We start from the raw sequence: 20,386 nt of genomic DNA on the forward strand, positions 1-20,386 counted from the left end.
TAATGATGGGTAGGGGAAGGGTTAGGTGGAGACGTTGAAATCTAGGAAGGAGCTACAGAAGCCCTGTGGGAAGCAACCACGTGCGTAGCAAGAACATTGAGCCTCGAAAGTGAAAGGTATGGCGGAGGCTACCAATTATCAATCTAGCCTTCTGGTCTCTCCCTCTCTCTCCCTCTCTCTGGCAGGTAGAGTGGATTTTATTCTCAAAGAAGAGAGAATCTAAAGAACATGGCAAGAGGAGGTAGTGTGCAAGGAGTCTTATTTTGTGCAAATGCAGACAGAGTATACAATACCATCATCAGAGACAGATATCCCACTCTCTTCAAATCGTCATACTTATATTGGCTCAGGACAACAATTAAACAGATTATGCATTCTTTTTGGGGTCTACGCCAGACCCATGCCCTCACAGCGTAAAGTCACGCTTGAGCAAAGGGCTTGCAAGCTAGCAAGAGACAGTGCCATGAAAGAGATCACAACCGACATCATCGAGAGTCGACATAGAGACTGCCATATCCGCATATTTTACACCCCGACTCTAGGCCTAGCCAAATTATGCATACCATGATTCACACCCAACACATATGGACATGCGTTTTGGGCCCTTGTGCTAGAGCTCCATCCCCATCCACCTTACTCTTCCATAGATACTGTACAATCTGGTCAATCGCCCACTTCAATTTTGTTCACTGTACTTGTTGGGACCACCAGAGGATGTATGACAATTGTACATTGATTTGTAACATGCAAAAGATCTATAACATGCAGTTAATTGGTCACTAGGGATTATCGAATACATAGGCATGAATATCTTACAAGCATGTGTGAGTAACTCTTAGCAAGAGAGGAAACGTTAAGTCTTCTTTCATTTCAATCTACTAGATGAAGACATTTGTTAACTTCAATTGACATGCGACACCCAGAATAGGATAAGTGGGCCTACAATTGCTTATTCCATTCATTTTCAGAGCCCTCCATCAAGTTTTGCACCCATATCCAAACCTTACGGTTTCCCTCTCCATCCCTCATCAACAGTAGTGCTTTTTTGTATGTCGATATGGTAACAAGGTTGAGTTCTTTGAATCATGCATGCTACTACGCAAGATGCATGTTCTTCCTACCCAAGCGGCAATGAGTATAAAGACATAATAATAAACCTTGACAAGATCACCTTTGGCGCTTCGGTAATAACCAACAACATTGGATTAAATATGTTCCTGCTAAGAATTACAAATGAAGCTTTTGTTGACGCCAGTAGTAAAAACTTTTAGAATGAAACACTGCAAGGAGAAGCACTGGTCATGTACTGCTCTCTTATTTAGACTATTGGTTTTGTAAAGCAAACATGCAAGTAGATTGAGGTCCAAGGGAGAAACCTGCAGAATGAGTAAATGTTTACCCTTGGACACATTCCACATTGGCCTATTTGATGATTTTGGACATAGATACTGACTAGAGCAGACCATGGGACGTTTTGAGCCAGCCACGAGCATTATGGTATATCTTCTTGGAGATCCATGGACATAATACGGTAGCAATCCCATCAGGAAAAACCCTTAGCTAGTTTCTTTACATTATTCTGTTCTGTACATTATTTTCCAACAACAGACTCAATATAGTGTATCAACAGAGGCCCTGCTGCATCAGCACAACAGGTTTAGCTTGTAAGAAGTACTTTGCCCCCTCTACCAACCTCTTCTGACTTCTTCATGGCCTCCTTGAAGTCAGCAAGATCAAACTTCTCGCCTGTGTACGGCTGCAACACATTGGCTTCTAAAAGCTTCCAAACCTCTTCCACAAACTCTTTGCGCCTTTCTTCAACATTCCAATAGTTGGTGAGGATCCAACCAGTTACATGGACTTGCCTAAATAGATCATTGATGAGCACAACAGCTTCATCTCCAGCAAGAACCCCATAGACAAACACCTGCCCTCCTCGCCTTGTGCTTGCAAGAACACTCTGTATCAGCAACAACCATGAAGAAACTGTTCACAAACTCCACTTATATAGAGGAATGTGTGCATATAGATAGTTGATATTTATGTACATGTGTGTCCATACATATATGTATCCATGGATGACGTGTGAATGTTATGACAAATTGAAGTTTTTAGTGAGCTTTTGGTGCATTTATCAACAGGTCCTACAAATTAAAGGCCATGCACCAGTTGTAATCAGATTATAAGAGTAGTCTCTCCAAGCAGAGAGCACTTGTACTATGTTTGCTTCATCATTAAATAAAGAGACACAGGCAGTGGCAGCGGCACCGACACTGACACCTACCTTAGGGCCAATCATCTCCTAGAGAGACTCCGCCTCTCACCCGTCTTGTAGTTATTTACTTGTGCTTGTTTCTAAATTTTCAGTTAATGTGCAAGTCATTGCAGTAGTTACACTGCCTCACACTTGGTGTCAGACCATCAGTCATCAAAGCTCAGTCCATTGTTCTTATCCTATCCAGATGCTAAAGCAGGCTTGCTATGTGGAAGCCAAACTATCATCATCTTGCAAGTAATGAAGATGATAATAAAAAGATAGAAGTGGATAAAGAAAATAAAAAACATATGATGAAGTGAAATAGGAGAAAAGCATAAGAATCAAGACATTTCTATGAAGAATGCTGTGTTTTTTATACAAGACGATGGAAAAAAAAAAGAGAGAAATCAGAACTTTTTGACTATTCTTTGGCAAGTTTGACCAGTGTTGACGGAATGACCAGTGAGAAAGGGCATGGAGAAGCGCATGAAGACATGGGAAATCAACTAGAACTAGTTTCCGTGGTTAAATATGCTTTTTTTTGCTTTACAAAAGTACAAAAAGCAAGCTTTTTGTTGCTTTTTTTTTGTGGAATATTCTCAAAATCTCTGAAGCGTTGAAAATTTGAAGAAGCTGCATAAGTTAAAGTTGATCGTCTCAACGAGCCTTACCCATTGACACGGGATTTCAATTATGGCCACCTTCCAAATTTTAAGGCTTCTAGTAACATATTAGGGTTTCTATAAAGAAATCAGAATATGTTTGATTGCTACTTCTCGATGCTCGCAGTTTAGAGCATATCCGAGTGGCAAAAAGTCAAGTCGAGCACAGATTGCATGGAATTGCAATCAATTTTGGTCTGTTGGTTGCCTAAAGATACCTATAAAGGGCATTATTTCACCAAGAAAGATGGCATACAAGGTTTTAGAAGGGTGTTAAGATGGAGATCAACTTAGAAGATAAACCGTTTCGAGAACCATTTTGACGCTTGGTTGGATAGCATACCTGGCCCTATTACACACAGTTTATGTCAAGAGTCAAGATTTTAACTGTTTAACTATCAAGTACATGCATAAAATGTATCTGTGTTAGACTAGTGTATTGGTGACATCAGATGTCTCATCATGCCAGACATATACTGTCTTGCTTTGTGAGGCTCGCAATTCCAGGATAATTACTCTTCTTCAAGAGGGAAATTGATGACAGGGCACATTTACGTGGCACAAGCATGTACAAAAGACTGCATTGTTGACATGGTGGGCTGTACAAACAACAGACTGAATGGATGCTTTGGCTGATGTGGGAGCATAACAGATGCTTTTTGTGAGAATTCCAACATGGGCTAAGAGTCAACAAGTTTCTTTTACCATATAAGTTTTCAGCCAAGCCCTTGAGAGTGTTTTTGCTTTTAGCAACAAGTCCTTTCTTTTAAACGCCACGTGCCAGTTGTAATCAGATTGGGATTTCTCCCAGCACAGAATTGTATTATGTAACGATAGAGAAATAGCACTAGGGGTACCACTGGGAACAATCATCTCCAAGAGGAACTCCACTCTCACTGGTTGCTCTCTTGTGCAATGTTTCTTAGTTTTCAGTTGCTATGCAAGTCTTGGCAGTTGTTTAAAACCTTGCACATGGTCTCAGACTGTTACAGATGTGCTTATGCATGCATGGATGTCCATGCGTATGTATGTGCATGTGTATGCATGCATTATTCATGTCTGCACATATGTATTGATGTATGTCTGCACGTTTGCATGTATGTATGAATGGACATTGCACATATGGAGGAGTCTCACATATGTACACGTGCGCACGCGTGCACGCACGTGTAAGTAAAAGTGGCATACCTTTGTCAAGGTTCCACCAACACAATCAAGTGAGCCATATGCAAGCTTCCTCTCGGTTATCTCCTTCACTCTGGTGATCACATCTGAAACCGGAGAAGCATTACAGCTTGTGAACTCACAAGCAGATGTAGCCTTGCTATAGCCTAATTACCTTCTGTGGAGGAACAAATAACCTCATCAGCACCAAGTAGCTTCAGCTCCTCCTTTTGTTCTGGACGTCTCACAATGTTGATGGTTTTGATGCCCCAATGCTTGGCAAGTTGTATTACCTGTCTGGAACAGCCACACTATGATCTGAAGACAATGGTCAGACAAGAGAAAGCTTGTGCAGTGAAGTGAGAGACACACTTCCCCAGTTGTGCTCATTAAGTGGTTTAGATCCTGATTATAAAAACATACGAGGACAAACTGCTTGAATAATGCAGGAAAAGCCAGTGGATGATGCAATTAAAACAACACAATGAGCATTAGATAGTTGCACAAAAAACAGGGCAGAAAGAACGGATACTGTGAGCATTTATGTTGAAAATACGTCCAATGTGATACCAATTCGGTGACTGATTATGCAGACGGAAGTTCTCTTTCAATTTAGAAAAACTGTGGTTCGAAGAGAGACTGTATGAGGTTCAATGTCTTGAGTTTTGATCCCAAAGAGCATCTTGGAAGCCAAGCAAGAGCCTCTGATATGAATACTGCAAAAGACCTGGGTAATGGAAGGAGAAGGATTGGGTGACAAATCTAGGTGCAATTCCTGCCGCATTTTACAAGATGTATGGATGTTGGCAGCAGCTTACGATTGATTTTGAGGATAAAAAGTTAACAAGTTGTTTTTCACTATAGTGGGTTATTTTTAGCGGTTGCTTCTGGGGATTGCTTGTAATCAAGAGTACAAATTAAAGGAGCTGTAACTGAGAGTGGTGTCTCCAAGCAGAGGGCCTTACACTTTCCTTGGATTAATTGAAATAAAGAAATATCACCAAAGGCACCTATTTGAGGGCCAATCTTCTTCAAGGGAAACTCTGACTCTCTCATATCTCCTGTAGATTCTCTTGTTTATAGTGTTTCCGTCATGTATCAAGTCAGTTTCAGTTCATTGACGATCACTTGGCTCAACTGCTCACTGTACATATCTTCGGAATGTCGAATCATGTCAGACAGAGACCCCGGGTTGACGAGTTTGTTTTCCAGGACTGTGCAAAAATTTGGGTATGAATCTCACGTTCTCTTCGTCATTTCATCCACAGAACAAAGGGCAGTCATTGTCTTAAGCTGCTTCAAAATAACAAGCTTCTAAGCTATAGTAGAGAGTTCTTTATGCACAAGATTGGCTACCTAAGACACGTAAATATGAGCAAGGTATTGAGATGATCCAAATAAAACTTCAGTGATCAAGAAAGGAGTCTCTTTGGTCTTATTTGTGCTGAAAAGGATGGGACAATCAAGATAGCAAGCTTCTGATCTATAGTAAAACAAGAGTTCTCTATACACGAGATTAGCTACCTAAGACATGTAAATATGAGCAAGGTATTAAGATGATCCAAAGAAAATTTTAGTGATCAAGAAAGGAGTCTCTTTGGTCTTATTTGTACTGAAAAGGATGGGACATTCTCTTTGGTCTCTATATTATAATTGTGATGTGTGTGAATACACTTGAGAGAGGCACTTTGTCACAAGCTGATGACGTGGCATGACCACTCACAGGCAGATTGATGACGTGGCAGCCTGTACGGACAGCAGGCCACGTGGTAGCAGTACAGAATCCTGCAAAACACGCTGGCAGGTTGACATGGCAGATTGTACAGATTTCCGCGTTTCACGCTGGCTGCTGACGTGGCAGGGCTGTACGGAATTCCGTATTTTGTGCTGGCTGCTTTTTGGCAGTTTTTGGAGCCAGTTGCTTTTGGGATCCCTTGCTTTTGGGTTTAATTGCTTTTGGGGCTCTGCCTTTGGCATCCCTTTGTAAGAATAAAAGGAACCCAAGGGCCCCACTCTTGAGGGCCTCTGGACACAGAGCCTGAGAGCCGAGGACTCGCGGGAGTTGTACTTTGCAATGATTAATGAAAAAGAAATACCGAAAGGGGCGCCAATCTTTGGGGCCAATCTCTCTGGGTGCAAACAAATTATCTTGCGACACAGTACGGGCCACGCGGCCTACGAAGTATGAACGAATGGAGATGAAACGTCAACAATAGGTTGATGCTTATGCTAAGCAGATGCTACAGCATTCTAAGGATCCCCAATACGCAAAATTTTTGACCCGACACCTAATTGATGAGATGCATTCCCAATGGCGTACGGCCATTGATTCACCATTAAAGTCCGCATTGAAGAAACCACCTGCCCCGCGGATGTACACTGAAGATGAAATTGATAATGTGATCGAACGACGAGGCAACAAAATATTGAAGACCACGAAGCATTCAAAGAGACGCAGCAAGGGAACAGATTATCCTCGTTACTTGGGACGACAACCTTCTTTTGCAAATGCACGAAAATCCAAGAAGCATGTACGCTTCGAGGGTGTGTCCAGTTCGTCCTCATCATCTTCATATAATTCCAACATCTCTTCCTCTTCTGATTCTGGTGATGAGGACAGAAAGGGCAAGAAACGACGGAACAACTAGAGACATGGAAAGAACAAGAAGAAGGCTACTAAAGCAGATCCCACCAAAGATCTCGGAAATTTTCTCACAGTTCTGAGGATTCATCCTCTTCTGAGAGCTTGGACTCTGATGACAAGATGTTTTATTCATAGAGGAAACATTTTTATAGAGACAATCAATACGACTTTCTTGAGGATAAGAGCAAGAAGACCAAAGAATTCAAGGAGGGTGGCACGTAGTAAAATTTGATACCTTTTCAACCTTTTGAGATGCTCACAAGGCCCTCACTTTTATTCAACAATTTGACAAAGCTTTTTCTGGAGGCCGCTACTCAGAGCACTCCAAGATCAAGAGGGCAACATCCTATTTGAAAGGAAATGCACGCACATGGTGGTCCACACTTTTGTTACGAAAAGAAGCACCGACCAAGTGGCTAAAGTTCAAGAGACTTTTTCTTTTCTCATGGCTCACTCATGAGTACGAACGTGATGTGATTACCGCTTGGAATCATCTTCGGATGACCAAGGGAGATATTTTGGACATCTATTGCAAGAGATTTTGGGATGTTTTTCTACCACCTCATCGTAGCAGATGATGATGGGGCACAACTATACGGATCTTCCGCGTTCTGCATTGACATGCCAAGTGGCACACTGTACGGCAACCCACGTTTTGCGCTGACAGCTGGTGACGTGGCAGCTATAAGGATTTTCGCCCTGGTAGCTTTTGGACTCCGTGCTTTTGTACCAAATGCTTTTTACCTGATGCTTTTCATGTGACTACTTTTGGCCCTAGGGCCTTTGAATAAGACCCATGGGATCCACTCTCGCAATCTACCAACGAGAGATGTAAAGCACAGCCATCGGAATTGTACCGTGTTGAAGCAATATAAAGAAATACCGAAAGGGGCGCCAAGGTTTGGGGCCAGTGCTCTCTTGGGGTGGAACTCCACCCCTCCGCGTTTCGTGTGTCGTGTTTCTCTTTCCATTCAGTTGTTATTTGAAGTAATTAAAGTTGTTCAATCTCTTCTTTTCCGTTGGCACGTGGTGCCCTCCTGTTACATAGGGAGAGACACGCAGTCAGCTCAGGCCAAAGTCTATTGGCAAGTGATCACCCTACCTTGCTCTCAGGGAGGGCTCGGTATCATCGATCCAACACAACAGAGTAGAGCCCTCCTTGGGAAGCTCATTGTCAGAGGTCTTCTTCCAGGCGAGGAGCCCTGGAAGGAACTTTTGCTACACCAGATTAGAGGCTGAGACCCATAGACAGGTGGCCCTTGGAGCCCATCCACTCGTTGCATGTTAACAGAGATACGCAGAGTGGGCCTGATCAGGAGATGGGAGGAATGTTTCGCGTTGAGCTAGCTTCGGTGTTAGGAGTAGCTCAAGGGGAGACTTAAGCAGCACCACCCACATGCAATGGGGAGCGCTTGAGGCAGCCTCCTCTGAAACGAAACCCTTTGGTCAGTACACAGAGAGGGACATGGGGTCTCATGACAGAGGGTTTAGCTCGCACCCTAGGAGACTGGTTGCAGCTTACAGCACTTCCGAGGAGATACAGAGCACCCAGCTGCGCAGTATGAGGGGAGTACAGAGCATGTGTCAGGACATCGTCGAGGCTCTATCGGTAGAGTGGCACACATCTATTGAGCTGGTGGCTGCTAGCTGGATGAGGGCCTTCACTCGCCTTGAGGTCCTCATTGCAATCAGGGCTTGCTCAGGCTCATGCCTTTGCATGCTCTTTGAGGTTCAACGAGAGGGTCGCCTACACACAGTTACTACTGAGGCACCAAAGGTGCCAGATTGTTTCCAGCGGATTTGAGTTATGGGCATCACAAGGAGGACATCTGTGCTTGATCCTGACCCATCAAATCTTGAGACTAGACATTGGAGGCTTTGGGCTTGAGAGAGTCGCCCCCTCTCACGATTGCAGTGGGACCCTGGGGAGTGGTTTTGGGGAGATCCTTTTGCTTCAGTTGATCACCCAGGATCCCTTTCTTCCAGTACACAGCACGACTGAGGCTTCACATACTGATTGCTCAAAGAGAGGCCCCCCCTACTGCAGTAGGTCACTGGCAAGTGGAGGGCCTCACAATTGAGTTCCTGAAAGACTTTTGTGAGCGCACGTGGGACAGCAGACAGCCGTGGAGAGCCACCATGTTTTAGCGGCTAGTCGCCCATCGAGCTATCGCGGTTGGGAGTTGGTTGGTCTACAGTGGCGATTTGACAGGCTTTGCCACTTGTGACCACCCTCTTGAGTCAGAGAGGCATTGTCTATGGGACTACCCAATGGCGTAGCACATTTGGCTTCGGATTTTAAGGCTGATGCCAGCCTTGTCGTCAGCTAGGCACTACACTTGGGGTGCCGCTGCCTAGTCCACCCTCACACGCCCAGCACTTGGTTTTGAGTTGTCGTCAGCTAGCAAGATGATTGTGATACATGAGAGCCGGCCTACACTCCCCAGCCTGCCACAGAGCTTACGCCTCACCAGTGGAGCAGTGATAGAGAGCTTTGTTGAGAGCTTATCTGCAGCCTCTGACTCTTTGGTTCAAGCTGGTGAGTTCGTTGCTTCCGCATCTTCGAGGCCCGTCCCATTCCACCAGTGGAGACTATACGAGATATCTGGCTGGAGCTGATCCATACACTTCAAGGACAGTTCGAGAGGCTTTAGGGCAACTCCGACCAAATGCGGGAGAGCAGAGACGCATCCCTACAACTTTGGCATCCAGGGTCTTTCTATACCATGGTCCATGGGGTTCCTAGATGGCTCTACCGGCCACCTGTGTAGTTGTTTCCTCTCCGATCTCCAGATTTAGCCGTCATTGTACACCTCTCATTTTTTCATTGGGAGAGTCTCCCCTCATGCTGATGTAGCCCCCTCTTGTTGGGGCAGTTAGTAGCCCGTTGGGAGGTTTATTAACTAGTAGAAGGATCTTTTTCTTGGAAAAAAACAAACCTCTTCCCGCCACGAGGTCAGACTATGAACCTCGTCACTTGCCGCCCACTTGGGGCAAGTGACGCAGTGGATAGACAAGCAGTAGTTGTAGGACATTGTTGCCTTTGTTTAATGGTATGAAATCCTAGTGAGGCACATATACAACCTATGTAGGCTTTAAATGACGTTACAAATAAGCCATTCTTTGATGCAAATGTAGGAGATGTCATTAATGAGGATAGGTCTAGGCTATAGGTATGCCAAAATGGTTGGTGCAAACTTTGCATGACTATGAATTGGGTGCATCTTGTCTAGTCATACCAGTTCAGGCTCTTAGCATGCCTCTTGTACATCAAATTGTTATGTTTTGGTTGTGTCTAGTATGTATTGTCACAAACTCGTGACGTGGAGAGCCCACAACACACACACACATACACCCTCTCTTGGCCGGAAATGCTGACGTCCCGGAAATGCCCTATACGGCGCTGAAGCTGCTGACGTGGCTTGCTCTACGGACGCCGGCATTTTGCAGCACCATTCGCGGAAGCAGCATACGGAAAAAGAACCTTTTGCGTGGTCAGCTTTTGGTTACGTAAAATCTCTACGGCATTAGAAAGAGAAAGAGAGAGCTTTGCTTTTATTTTTAAGCCTATTTTAAAAACGGGCTTTTGAGTTTTCAGCTTTTGGGGCTCTGCTTTTGGCATCCCTTGTAAACCTTTAAATAAGTGGGCAGGCCTCCCACTTCTCAGAGCATCTAGACGCAGAGAGCCTTCCACTCCTTTGTACTTTGAGTTGCAGATTAATACAAAAAAAAAAAAACCGAAAGGGGCGCTAGTCTTTGGGGCCAATATCTCTAGGCACGGAACTCCGTTGGGCCAGTGTCGAATCAATTGTAAACTGTGAACTGTTTTGAAGTGAATTCTTGTGGTGTCGCGGTAGAATCTCGACTTGGAGTGTCCAAGTCTGTTACATGTATGATGTGTTTAAAATGTATGATGAGGAAGAACCTTTTTCATATGATAAACACAAAATCCAAAAAACACATTGTGCATCATATTGTTATGTTCGAGTGTGTCTACTATGTATGATGAGGCAGATCCTTTGTCAATGAAGCATAAAATTCACAAAACTGGCTTGATGTGACGCAATCTGAATATCATACTATTGTGAAAAATGACAATGGTCTTTGTGTGACTCGCCTCAGCAAAAAGGCCATTGAATCTAAGTGGGTTTTCAAGTTGAACGTAAGCTTGATGATAGTGTTGATCGCTATAAGGCTAGACTTGTGGCAAAAAAGGGTATGCCCAAAAAAGAGCATTGATTTTGAGGAGACTTTTACTTCCACTTGTCATATGACTACCATTTGTAAAGTTTGTGCATTAACAGCTCATAATGGTTGGACTATACATTACTTGGACATCATGATTGCTTTCTACAATGGTGATCATCATGAGGAAGTGTATGCAGCACACTCTCGTAGTTTTATTCAAAAAAGGCAAGAAAACAAAGTGTACACGCTTAAAAAAGCTTTGTGTTGTTTGGAGCAAGCTCCACATGCGTGGTATGAAAAGGAACATGTTTATCATAGTTACCTAGAACCGAAAGTCGAAAACAGGGAACGGCACCTGTTAGCCCCTCGCCGGATCCATCCTGCACACATCACATGACACAAGCCAAACTCACACCTAGACACACATATTGAGCAGACATCACACTCACCTCCCAACCATAGAGCCAATACGGGCTCACCCTCGAGCCTGGGAGCCTACAGCCAAGCGGGCTAGCCTTTGCCGCAAGAGCCGGTGTCCCATACCACCAAGCCAATGTTCAAGAAAAATCACTCCCTAACATACAAAATTCTGTTCCTTGAATTTGCCAAGAGGAGATTTCAAAAAATTGGGTTATTTTTTTGATTTTTTACACTATTTTTCTCTATTTTAGGGCAGAATTTTTCCTTTTCTCCTTGCCCTCAACTGGCATGATATTAAGTTGAAACACATTTTTTCCAAACACTGCACCGAGCCCACACCAGTACGGGTGTGCGGGCAGATTTGTCAAGGGCCAAGAGTCCAATTGTGCTGATCAGAAGATATCTCACAAATGAGGCTCAAGTCCTATTTATAGGACTTCATAACTTAAGGGCCAGGTTCACACTGGCCGGACATACTGCAAGCGCCCATCCTGATGTCTAGGGACATAACACTTCCCCCTTTATTTTTAATTGTGGTCCTCAGCAATATCCTCGGTTATGAAACTGGGAAAGCAATTCCTTAACAATCTAACTGATTCCCAACATTTCAAACCACTTAACAAAGACTTAGGCACAAAGACACGCACATTATTACCACTTGACCACTTAGCCATTGACAGTTTTCGAAGCACTTGGCCAGCACTTCAGAGCACCTTAAGATAAAAATTAGATAGGCATCGACAAGAGTATTCGTGTATATTACATACCCATTACATTCGTGTATATTCGACACAAAAGCATTCGTGTATATGTATGAACATTTTTACATACATTATGACACAGAGACAATAACTAGCTACATAGGGTGTCTATTATGGGCTTGGGATTCAGGACGATGCTTCCACTTGATCAAATACTCAGGGTACAAAGTCTTGCGAGACTTGCGCACCATGTGGTCGAGAATCGATTCGGGTTCAAGAGGAACGTAACCAGTGGTGTCTTCCAAGTTTTCGGGGCTTGCTCAGGAGGAATTACTAAGTCATTCTGCCCTAACCGTTCTTTCAGACGGCTCACGTGAACACGGGATGAATAGTAATGCCTTGAGGCAAGTCCAACTTAAAAGAAACCCCACTTATCTTCTTTATGATCTGAAACGGACAAGAAGATAACATAGAGCATGGACCAGTTCGCATCGTTTTGGAATCCTTCAGTATCATAAGGTAAACCCACATGCCCTCCTGGAGTTCGCGGGGCTATCGATGCTGATTAGCATAAAAAGTGGCACCATCTTGTGCCGTCTTTATGCTCTTTTTCGCGATCAGAAGCATTTCTTGCATATCATGTCAGAAATCGGCTACCGATCAAATTTTGATCCCCTTGAATCTGGCGGCAATTGGTGGTTTCGACCAATAACCGTACATGAGCATAAACGGGCTATAACCAGTAATCGAGTGCTTTGTACTGTTATAAGCAAACTCAATCTGTGGGAGATAGCGTTCCCAATCAGATTGACGTCGTTGCTAACATGTCCTTCATAGTTTGATTTGTGCTTTCAGTCTGTCGGATGTCCATCAGTTTCAAGATGATTTGAGAGGGGCCAAGCCATGAGACAATCCTTTACAACGAAAGCATTGTACTGTGCCTCAAAGATAACCGTACTGGGAGACTTATCTGTCAACAGCAACATGTAAAGGACAATCGCTCTCTTTCTTCCTCTACTAGACCATGCGTAAAGAACATACTCCATTAAATCACTTCCTCTCACCGCCATGTGCTAATGGAAGAACTGCCATGCCCTTTGAGTGGCAGCACTCAAGGACATCCTCAAGCATCTACAGATACGAAGAAGATATACAAGTTACAACACACACCTAGCAACCATGTGACTACTACTGACAATCAACATTCCACACACGAGATTCCGTGAGAAAGGACTAACCAGATTCTCAACAACGGCTGGCATGTGCCCCCCTTCAACCTTGCCCTCCTCTCTCACTAGTAGCGTCCCATACCACCAGAGCCTGTCAGGCTGGGCCATCACGGCTCCATGAGCTCTAGTGGTTTTGTGTACGTCTGATATCAATGTTGGTCCCTCGCCACATCCATCCTCCACACATGGCATGACACAAGCCAAACTCACACCTAGACACACATAGTGAGCGGACATCAGGCTCACCTCCCAACCATGGAGCCAATATGGGCTCACGCCCGAGCCTGGGAGCCTGTAGCCAAGCGGGCTAGCCTCTGCCGCAAGAGCCAGTGTCCCATACCACCAGAGCCCACACTAGTACGGGTGTGCGGGCAGAGCTACCAAGGGCCAAGAGTCCAAGTGTGGTGATCACACAAGATATCTCACAAACGAGGCTCAAGTCCTATTTATAGGACTTCATAACTAAAGGGCCGAGTTCACATTGGCCAGACATAATGCAAGCACCCATCCTTATGTCTGGGGACATAACAGCACCGGCCATGAAATGCCATTCCTTGCTACAGATACTCACGTTTGAAACATGGAACAGAGAATCAGAACGGGAAGTTGGACTAAGAATAAGGAATGGAGACCAATAAAATTATAAATGGCCATTCCCTGTAGCCATGGTGTTCATCTGGATACACATTGTTGTCAAAATAGTCCCACTAAGAGCACTTTGTATGTCAGGCATGTAGTCCTAATCATTGTGCTCTACGTTGATGACATGTTTCTCACTAGACCGTATGAGGGACATATTGCTAATTCCAAAGCTGATTTGATTGCTTCTTTTGAGATGTCAGACTTGGGGCTTTTGCATAATTATTTGGACATACGGTTAAGCAGGTTGATGGAGGTATTGCTTTGTGTCAGCCATAGTACATTGAGACATTGTTGCGTAGGTTCGGCCTTGAAGACCACAAGCCTAATGCTACTCCATGGAGACCACTTTAAAGCTTAGTCACCTGATGCTGTTAGCTATTTTGAATAAGCAGGTTGTTGGTTGCCTAATTTATGTATACATCATGAGGCCAGATATTCAATATGGAGTCTTGCAGATAAGCAAATTCATGGATAGTCCATGGTCTACGCATTGGAAGGCTACACATCTTGGGTTGTTTACCCCAAAGAGATATCATTGCCGCCACATTCACATTCTTTTTCAGACTTAGATTGACATACGAGAGTCCACTAGCAGTTTTTGTTTCATGCTCGATAGCTAGTGCATACCTAGGTTGAGTATGGAGCCTACAATGGCCACTTCTAGTAGTGAGGATGAGTACAAGGTAGCTTTCACAATTACTCTTGCGTGTGTTTTCATTAGACGTCCTACGACTGACTTGGTTGTTGGACATTTGGCAGTTGCAAGGAATCCGTTGTTCCATGCTCGCACATTGAGGTGGATTATCATTATGTCAAGGAGGAAATCTTTGCAAGAGAGGTCGGCTTTGCTTACGTGTCTACCCGGGAGATCCTTGTTAAGCTTTTCACAAAGGCTCTCCCTCGTGAGTAGTTTGAAGCTTTCCGCAAAGATTTGGGCTTACAAAAGTATCTAGCCAATAAAGAGGTCCACGTATATGACTTTTTGTCCTAGACTAGACTAGACTAGAGTTTCGCTTGTGTCAGGGGAATAGATCAAGGATTATAATAATTGCTCTTAAAAAGCTTTCAGAGCATGCACCATTTGTTTACTAATAGCGATATGCCCCCTTCTACGACATTAGGTTCATTGTTTGAATGGCTGGATTTTGCTTCCTACGACCATATTTCGAACAATGAGGTTACCGGGCATTTAACAAAATTAGATTTAACAATAGGTTCCCTAATCTAGGACTTACAACATTTTGGATCACCTATATCAAAAATCTAGAGCAGCATCAGCTTAAAGAGCTTATGATTAAATAAGAATAGTTCATGAGTCATCCCACTTTGAATTAACAAATGCACCCGCAACACTCAAGATTATGATGGAGCTCATCTTTCAAGAGGATGGGCAATTTGTGGGCACGGGCACATTCTTTGATGACATCGTGGTTTTTAGGAAAAGCCAAAGAAAAGCACCACTCTCAATAGGAAATTGTCTTAAAACCACGTCAAGATGACAAGTATCTACCAAGGAAACCAGTATGTTTTGAATTGGTAGTTTATGAAACCGACAAAACCAAGTTTCTAACATACCCTGGAGGTGACAGAGAATGCAGTCATGATAAAGGCCACTTGTGAAGTAAAATCGAATGTACAAATGTAAGAGGCAGTCTCCAATTTCTAGGCTGCTCCAAACTGCAAGGTTTTATTACCAAAGCCAAATGATACAATCGCTCCAGAAGGTCCCTTACACAAATAAACTATAAGTCCTCAGTTGCCTAAACAAACCCGCTACTAGATATAAAGGATTTGCAAACCAAACTAAGTTATTTTCAAACCTAGCCAGCATAAATAAGCATGAAGCCTAATAAAACAAGGATGCCTTTGAAAGTAGTACACGTTTGACTTGCCACACAAGAAAAAAGCATGACTCAAGAACAATAAGGTTTGTGTGTTTGGCAGAGAACTCTATCACTAGCTTCTGTGCATGCCATAACAAAATGCCTTTTTCCAGCAAAGAGAATGAGCCACAAGAAACCCTTACTTGTAACCTTGTTTGAAGTGTAATAAATAAAGGCCAATTAATGCCGACTAACCAATGTTAGAAAGAGCTCACAATCTCACTTTCATCTAGCTTGATCACAAAAATGGCCTTTCAAAATGTTGAAGATCCTATAATTGGTTTGTTTAAGTTGGCCAGTAAATCAAGAAATTACGAACACTTGGACGGCCATTGAATTACAGACAAGAGGTCAAAAAGAGAGATTATATAAGCCCCAAGGCTCCAGATAAAAGTACAAATAGGTAACCACGAGCTCAAATGAGTGAACAGCCAGCTCAGAAAAAGGAAGCTTCAAAAATTTGTAAGACTATTGAAAAACTTTGTAAGATAATTGAAAAAAGCACATTGAACATCATCCTATTGTTTCACTCAGTCAAAAGTTTACTTTCATAGTTCATACTTACCTTCCTAAAACAGATCCTGCAGCAGTTTGAAGAATGTACTCCCCTCGAGGCACGGCAAGATCCTTCAGCATTCCATAGACGGTCCAGGGGTTGATAACAAACTGGGCAGCAACTTCATCAGAAATAGATGCAGGAACTGCAGTAAGCATTTTTTCTTTTACGGAAACATATTCCTGCCATGATCCTCCGCCTCCATACAAGAGCCCTTCCCACATAAAAGGCACCACACGATCTCCAACCTTGAAATTCTTTACATCATCTCCAACCTTAAATAACAATTATTTTCAGCTGGTAATTAGCTTGGCTTTGAAAAACTCTCCCCTCCATATTAACTCATGAAAAGCTGCAAGCATATTACCGAATGAACTACTCCATAGCCTTCAGAGCCTGGAGTGAGTGGATGCTTTGCAAATCGAACAAATCTGCCGGTGCGAATAGCAACCATGTCTGTGGGGTTGATTGGGCGTAGTTTCATGTGCACAACAACATGTTCTAAGGTTGCTTCTGGTATAGGCTTCTCTATTATTTTGAGAGTGGCTTCAGGTTCTTCAGTGTTGAAGCCATCTTGAACTATGGCCCTATACATTATTCTAAATACAATAAAGCACTCAAAATATACCAGCCTGCAGACAGCGGACAAAAATAATAAATCTCCAGTCTAGACAATTGAACGATTCTTTTCCAGAAATAGTCAGAGAGAGATGATAATTGAAGTGAAAGAAAGAAATTCTCGGTCTCCAACAAAAAGGACAAAGATACAAAATGACTACCTATCTAGCTCCGACAAATATATTACTACCTACCGTCAACCTAAAAAGACTACTTGGGTAGATATGGTGATGGAGGGATGGGGCTCTAAACTCGGAGGGTAAAACTACATGCTCAATAAGTACAACCATGTTATGAATGACTATCTATCTAGCTCCATCCAGTACCTAAATGATATCCCAGTGCTCGGGTTCACGATTGGGACCAAACCAACTCAAGCTACCAAAATGTGGGTGCAAAGACATCAGTGAAACGTAACTGTCACACCTCCACTAGGGGCCATGGCTGATTTGGAGGAGTAACTATGTGTCTCTGAATCTCAAGCAAGAGGCGGCCTAACTATCTCTATGTGCCAACTGAATATATGCAACCGATTTCTCGTATTTACGAGAAGGTGATGTGTCCAAGCGGTGTTGGGGGGGGGGGGGGGTTTCCACGAGCGTCGAGTACTATTGGTGTCAAGCAAGGATGCCCACTTTCACCGACTCTCTTCTCACTGATAAACTGGAACACACGATACTAGAGTTTATGCAACAAGAAGACATTGCGGAGGTTATGATTGAGAATGTGGTGACCATGCTTTTGTTGTAGGCGTATGATGTAGTGCTTTTGGCCCATACTTTAGAAGCTGCACAAAAGCTTATGATTGTCTTAGAAAACTTTTGCTTGCATAGTAGGCTGTTTGTGAATGGCCCCAAAACAAAGACTATGCTTGTGAAAACTCTCAACAAGGAGAAAAGCCATGTATTGTGTACAATAAAGAGCCCCTTGAAGTATTAGAGAGCTTCAAATACCTTAGCCTTGAGGTGTCTTGCTAATCATAAATGAAATGATTGCGCTATGTGACACTTGGAAGCCAAAAAGAGAGCCTACTATGAATTTGGGAACATGTGCAACGGGGCATTATGCGGGAGAGAGTAAATGTTGGGTTCTCAAGAAATACCTCTTTGACACCTTGGTGACACTAGTGCTTCTTTATGTAGTTGGAAGTATAGGGTGGTGGCATCTCTAAATCTACTTGGAAAGAGTTTAAGAATATCCAAAAGCATTTTCTCAAAAATTTTCTCCTAGTCAACACACCATACATGCTCTTACTTCTTGAGTCAGATCACTTCCCATAAAAGTTTTGGGTATAAAGAGAGTTGTGGAGTACACAATTAAGATGCCTCAAATCCCTTCACATCGACTACCAAGAATTGCCTTGGAAGGAAGTAAAAAAGTCCAAAAAATGCACAAAAGCGAGATCTACGAGGTTCGGGACTTCTTCTGCGATGTCTAAAGGCTGAAAACTGAAAACGCTGGGGTTTCTTGAGATTCCGTAGCGGAGAATCTGCAAAACGCTGGGGTATGATGCAGATGCAAAAACGCTAGGGCTGATCTGCTGTGTCGTGATGACGCCGGGTTGATGCAGACGCAAAAACGCTGGCTGATCCTTGTTCTTGTCCAAAAAGCGCTAGTTTGCTGCAGTGATGCAAAAACGCTAGGCCTCTTGGGTTCTGCCGAGAAGTTGTCTGTTGAGCAAGGTGCTCCTGCTGCCTCTTCTGCCAGAAAGTGATAGCTTTGGTTTCCTTATATACAAACTTAGCAAAATTGCCCTACCTACTTTCCAACAAAAGTCACTTAAATTAACAAGTAAAAAATGTCAAAAATAGGAAAAATAGGTTAACTGCACTAGAAAATTCCCCTGAAGGATTCTACTGGGAATGCTTATGATTATGCTGTGCGCAACCAGAGGATATGTATCTACACTAAGTGTCTGGACATGCACGGTCTACGAACAGACTCACAAAAGTGCCAGACCACTTCCTATTCTAGACTGACTTGACTGAACTGAACCCTTGTTATGCTGTAGCTTGTCCACGGACACATAGGGTTGGATGTGTCACGTGACACATGTTGTACTTTTCTCAAGATGAGTGCTCCGGAATGTGCTCAAGGTTCCTTTTGTTCTTAGGGAAGGGAGAGCCTTCCGTTCTTAATGAGAGAGTGCAATGATCACTGACAAAGTGAATGGACACTGTGCATGAGAGTGTGTGAGACTAAGAGATAGAGAGAGAAGAGAATAGGACACCAGAGACGACATAAAACCCTCCTCCGAAGGCCCCGAGACCGACGCTATGGCTGAAAATTGATGCACTCTATCTGCTGTCCAAAACCGCCAATGGCTGAAATCTGCTGCTGCTGAAAACGCTGTTTTGCTGCTCATAAAAACGCTGATTTGCAGCCGTGAAAGTACTCCAAAAAAACGATGGTTTGGCTGATCCCGAATGGCTGAATTCTTGATGCTTTAGGCGCTGATTTGCTGCTGCTGCGCACTGCTGAAATTGCTAGGTAAAAGAGGCGACAATTGCCTGCTGAAAACGCCAGCAAAAAGGGGGGACTGTGGCGATGATGCTTGCTGAAGAAAACGTTAGAGGATGGGAGGTCTTGGCGAGGATGACCTTGATCAAAAACGCTAGAGGATGAGGTTCTTGCTTGGAGGAAAAACGCCACCAAGGGAAGGATCTTGCTGAGAGAGAGGGGGAGGAACCTGCTGCCTATGGCCCGTGTTCTCCTTCCTCTTCTGCCAATTAGTGCTAGCCTAGGTTTGCTTATATACAAACTTACTCAATTTGCCCTACCTACTTTCCAACAAAAGTCACTTAAATTAATAAGTGGAAAATGTCAAAAATAGGGAAAATAGGTTAAATGCACTGGAAAATTCCCCTAAAGGATTTTGATGGATTCTGATGGGAATGCTTATGATCGTGCTGTGTGCAACTGGAGGATATGCATCTACACTAAGTGCCTCGGCATGCACGGTTTGCGAACAGACTCACAAAAGTGCCAGAACACTTGCTAATCTAGACTGACTGACTGACGGAACCCTTGTTATGAAGTAGCCTGTCCACGGACACATAGGGTTGGATGTGTCACGTGACAACGGTCCACCTCAGCCTACTCAGGCTGAGATTGAAGAGATAGAACATCGACAAGTGGTTGACGACGCAACAATGATGATGATTAACATTGCGAAGGATCCAAAATTTGCAAAATTTTGGACTCAGCAATCCTTCGAAGAAGTGCACACCCAGTGGCAGAAGGCCACAGAGCCACCCATCAAACCGGCACTCAAGAAACCTCCTTCTTCGAGGATGTTTACAGAGCAAGAATTAGAAGAGGTGGTTCAAACACAGATTAATCGGCTTTTGGACGCGAACAACAAAGCCAAAAAGCACGACAAAAAGCAGAAGAAAGGAACTGACTTCCCGGGTTATTTGGGT

At 43.5% G+C, this 20,386-nt stretch overlaps 1 protein-coding gene across 2 annotated transcripts in view; it reads right to left on the reverse strand.

The window, feature by feature from the left end:
- Positions 1-1,172: 1,172 nt before the first annotated feature.
- The window catches only part of LOC147461960 (uncharacterized), a 33,412-nt gene continuing 14,198 nt past the window's right edge, over positions 1,173-20,386 (reverse strand). For both annotated transcript variants that reach the window (XM_086509425.1, XM_086509424.1), the window contains exons 2-6: positions 16,714-16,978; positions 16,356-16,621; positions 4,259-4,380; positions 4,108-4,190; positions 1,173-1,960 (exon numbers count right to left, since the gene is read on the reverse strand). In XM_086509425.1, coding sequence (XP_086365551.1) covers positions 1,658-1,960; positions 4,108-4,190; positions 4,259-4,380; positions 16,356-16,621; positions 16,714-16,941 — 1,002 coding nt within the window. In that variant the 5' untranslated portion in view covers positions 16,942-16,978 and the 3' untranslated portion in view covers positions 1,173-1,657. The remainder of the gene's footprint in view (positions 1,961-4,107; positions 4,191-4,258; positions 4,381-16,355; positions 16,622-16,713; positions 16,979-20,386) is intronic.

This window comes from Adiantum capillus-veneris, chromosome 3 (assembly GCF_014529385.1).
Source record: "Adiantum capillus-veneris isolate H3 chromosome 3, ASM1452938v2, whole genome shotgun sequence".
Lineage (NCBI taxonomy): Eukaryota > Viridiplantae > Streptophyta > Polypodiopsida > Polypodiales > Pteridaceae > Adiantum > Adiantum capillus-veneris.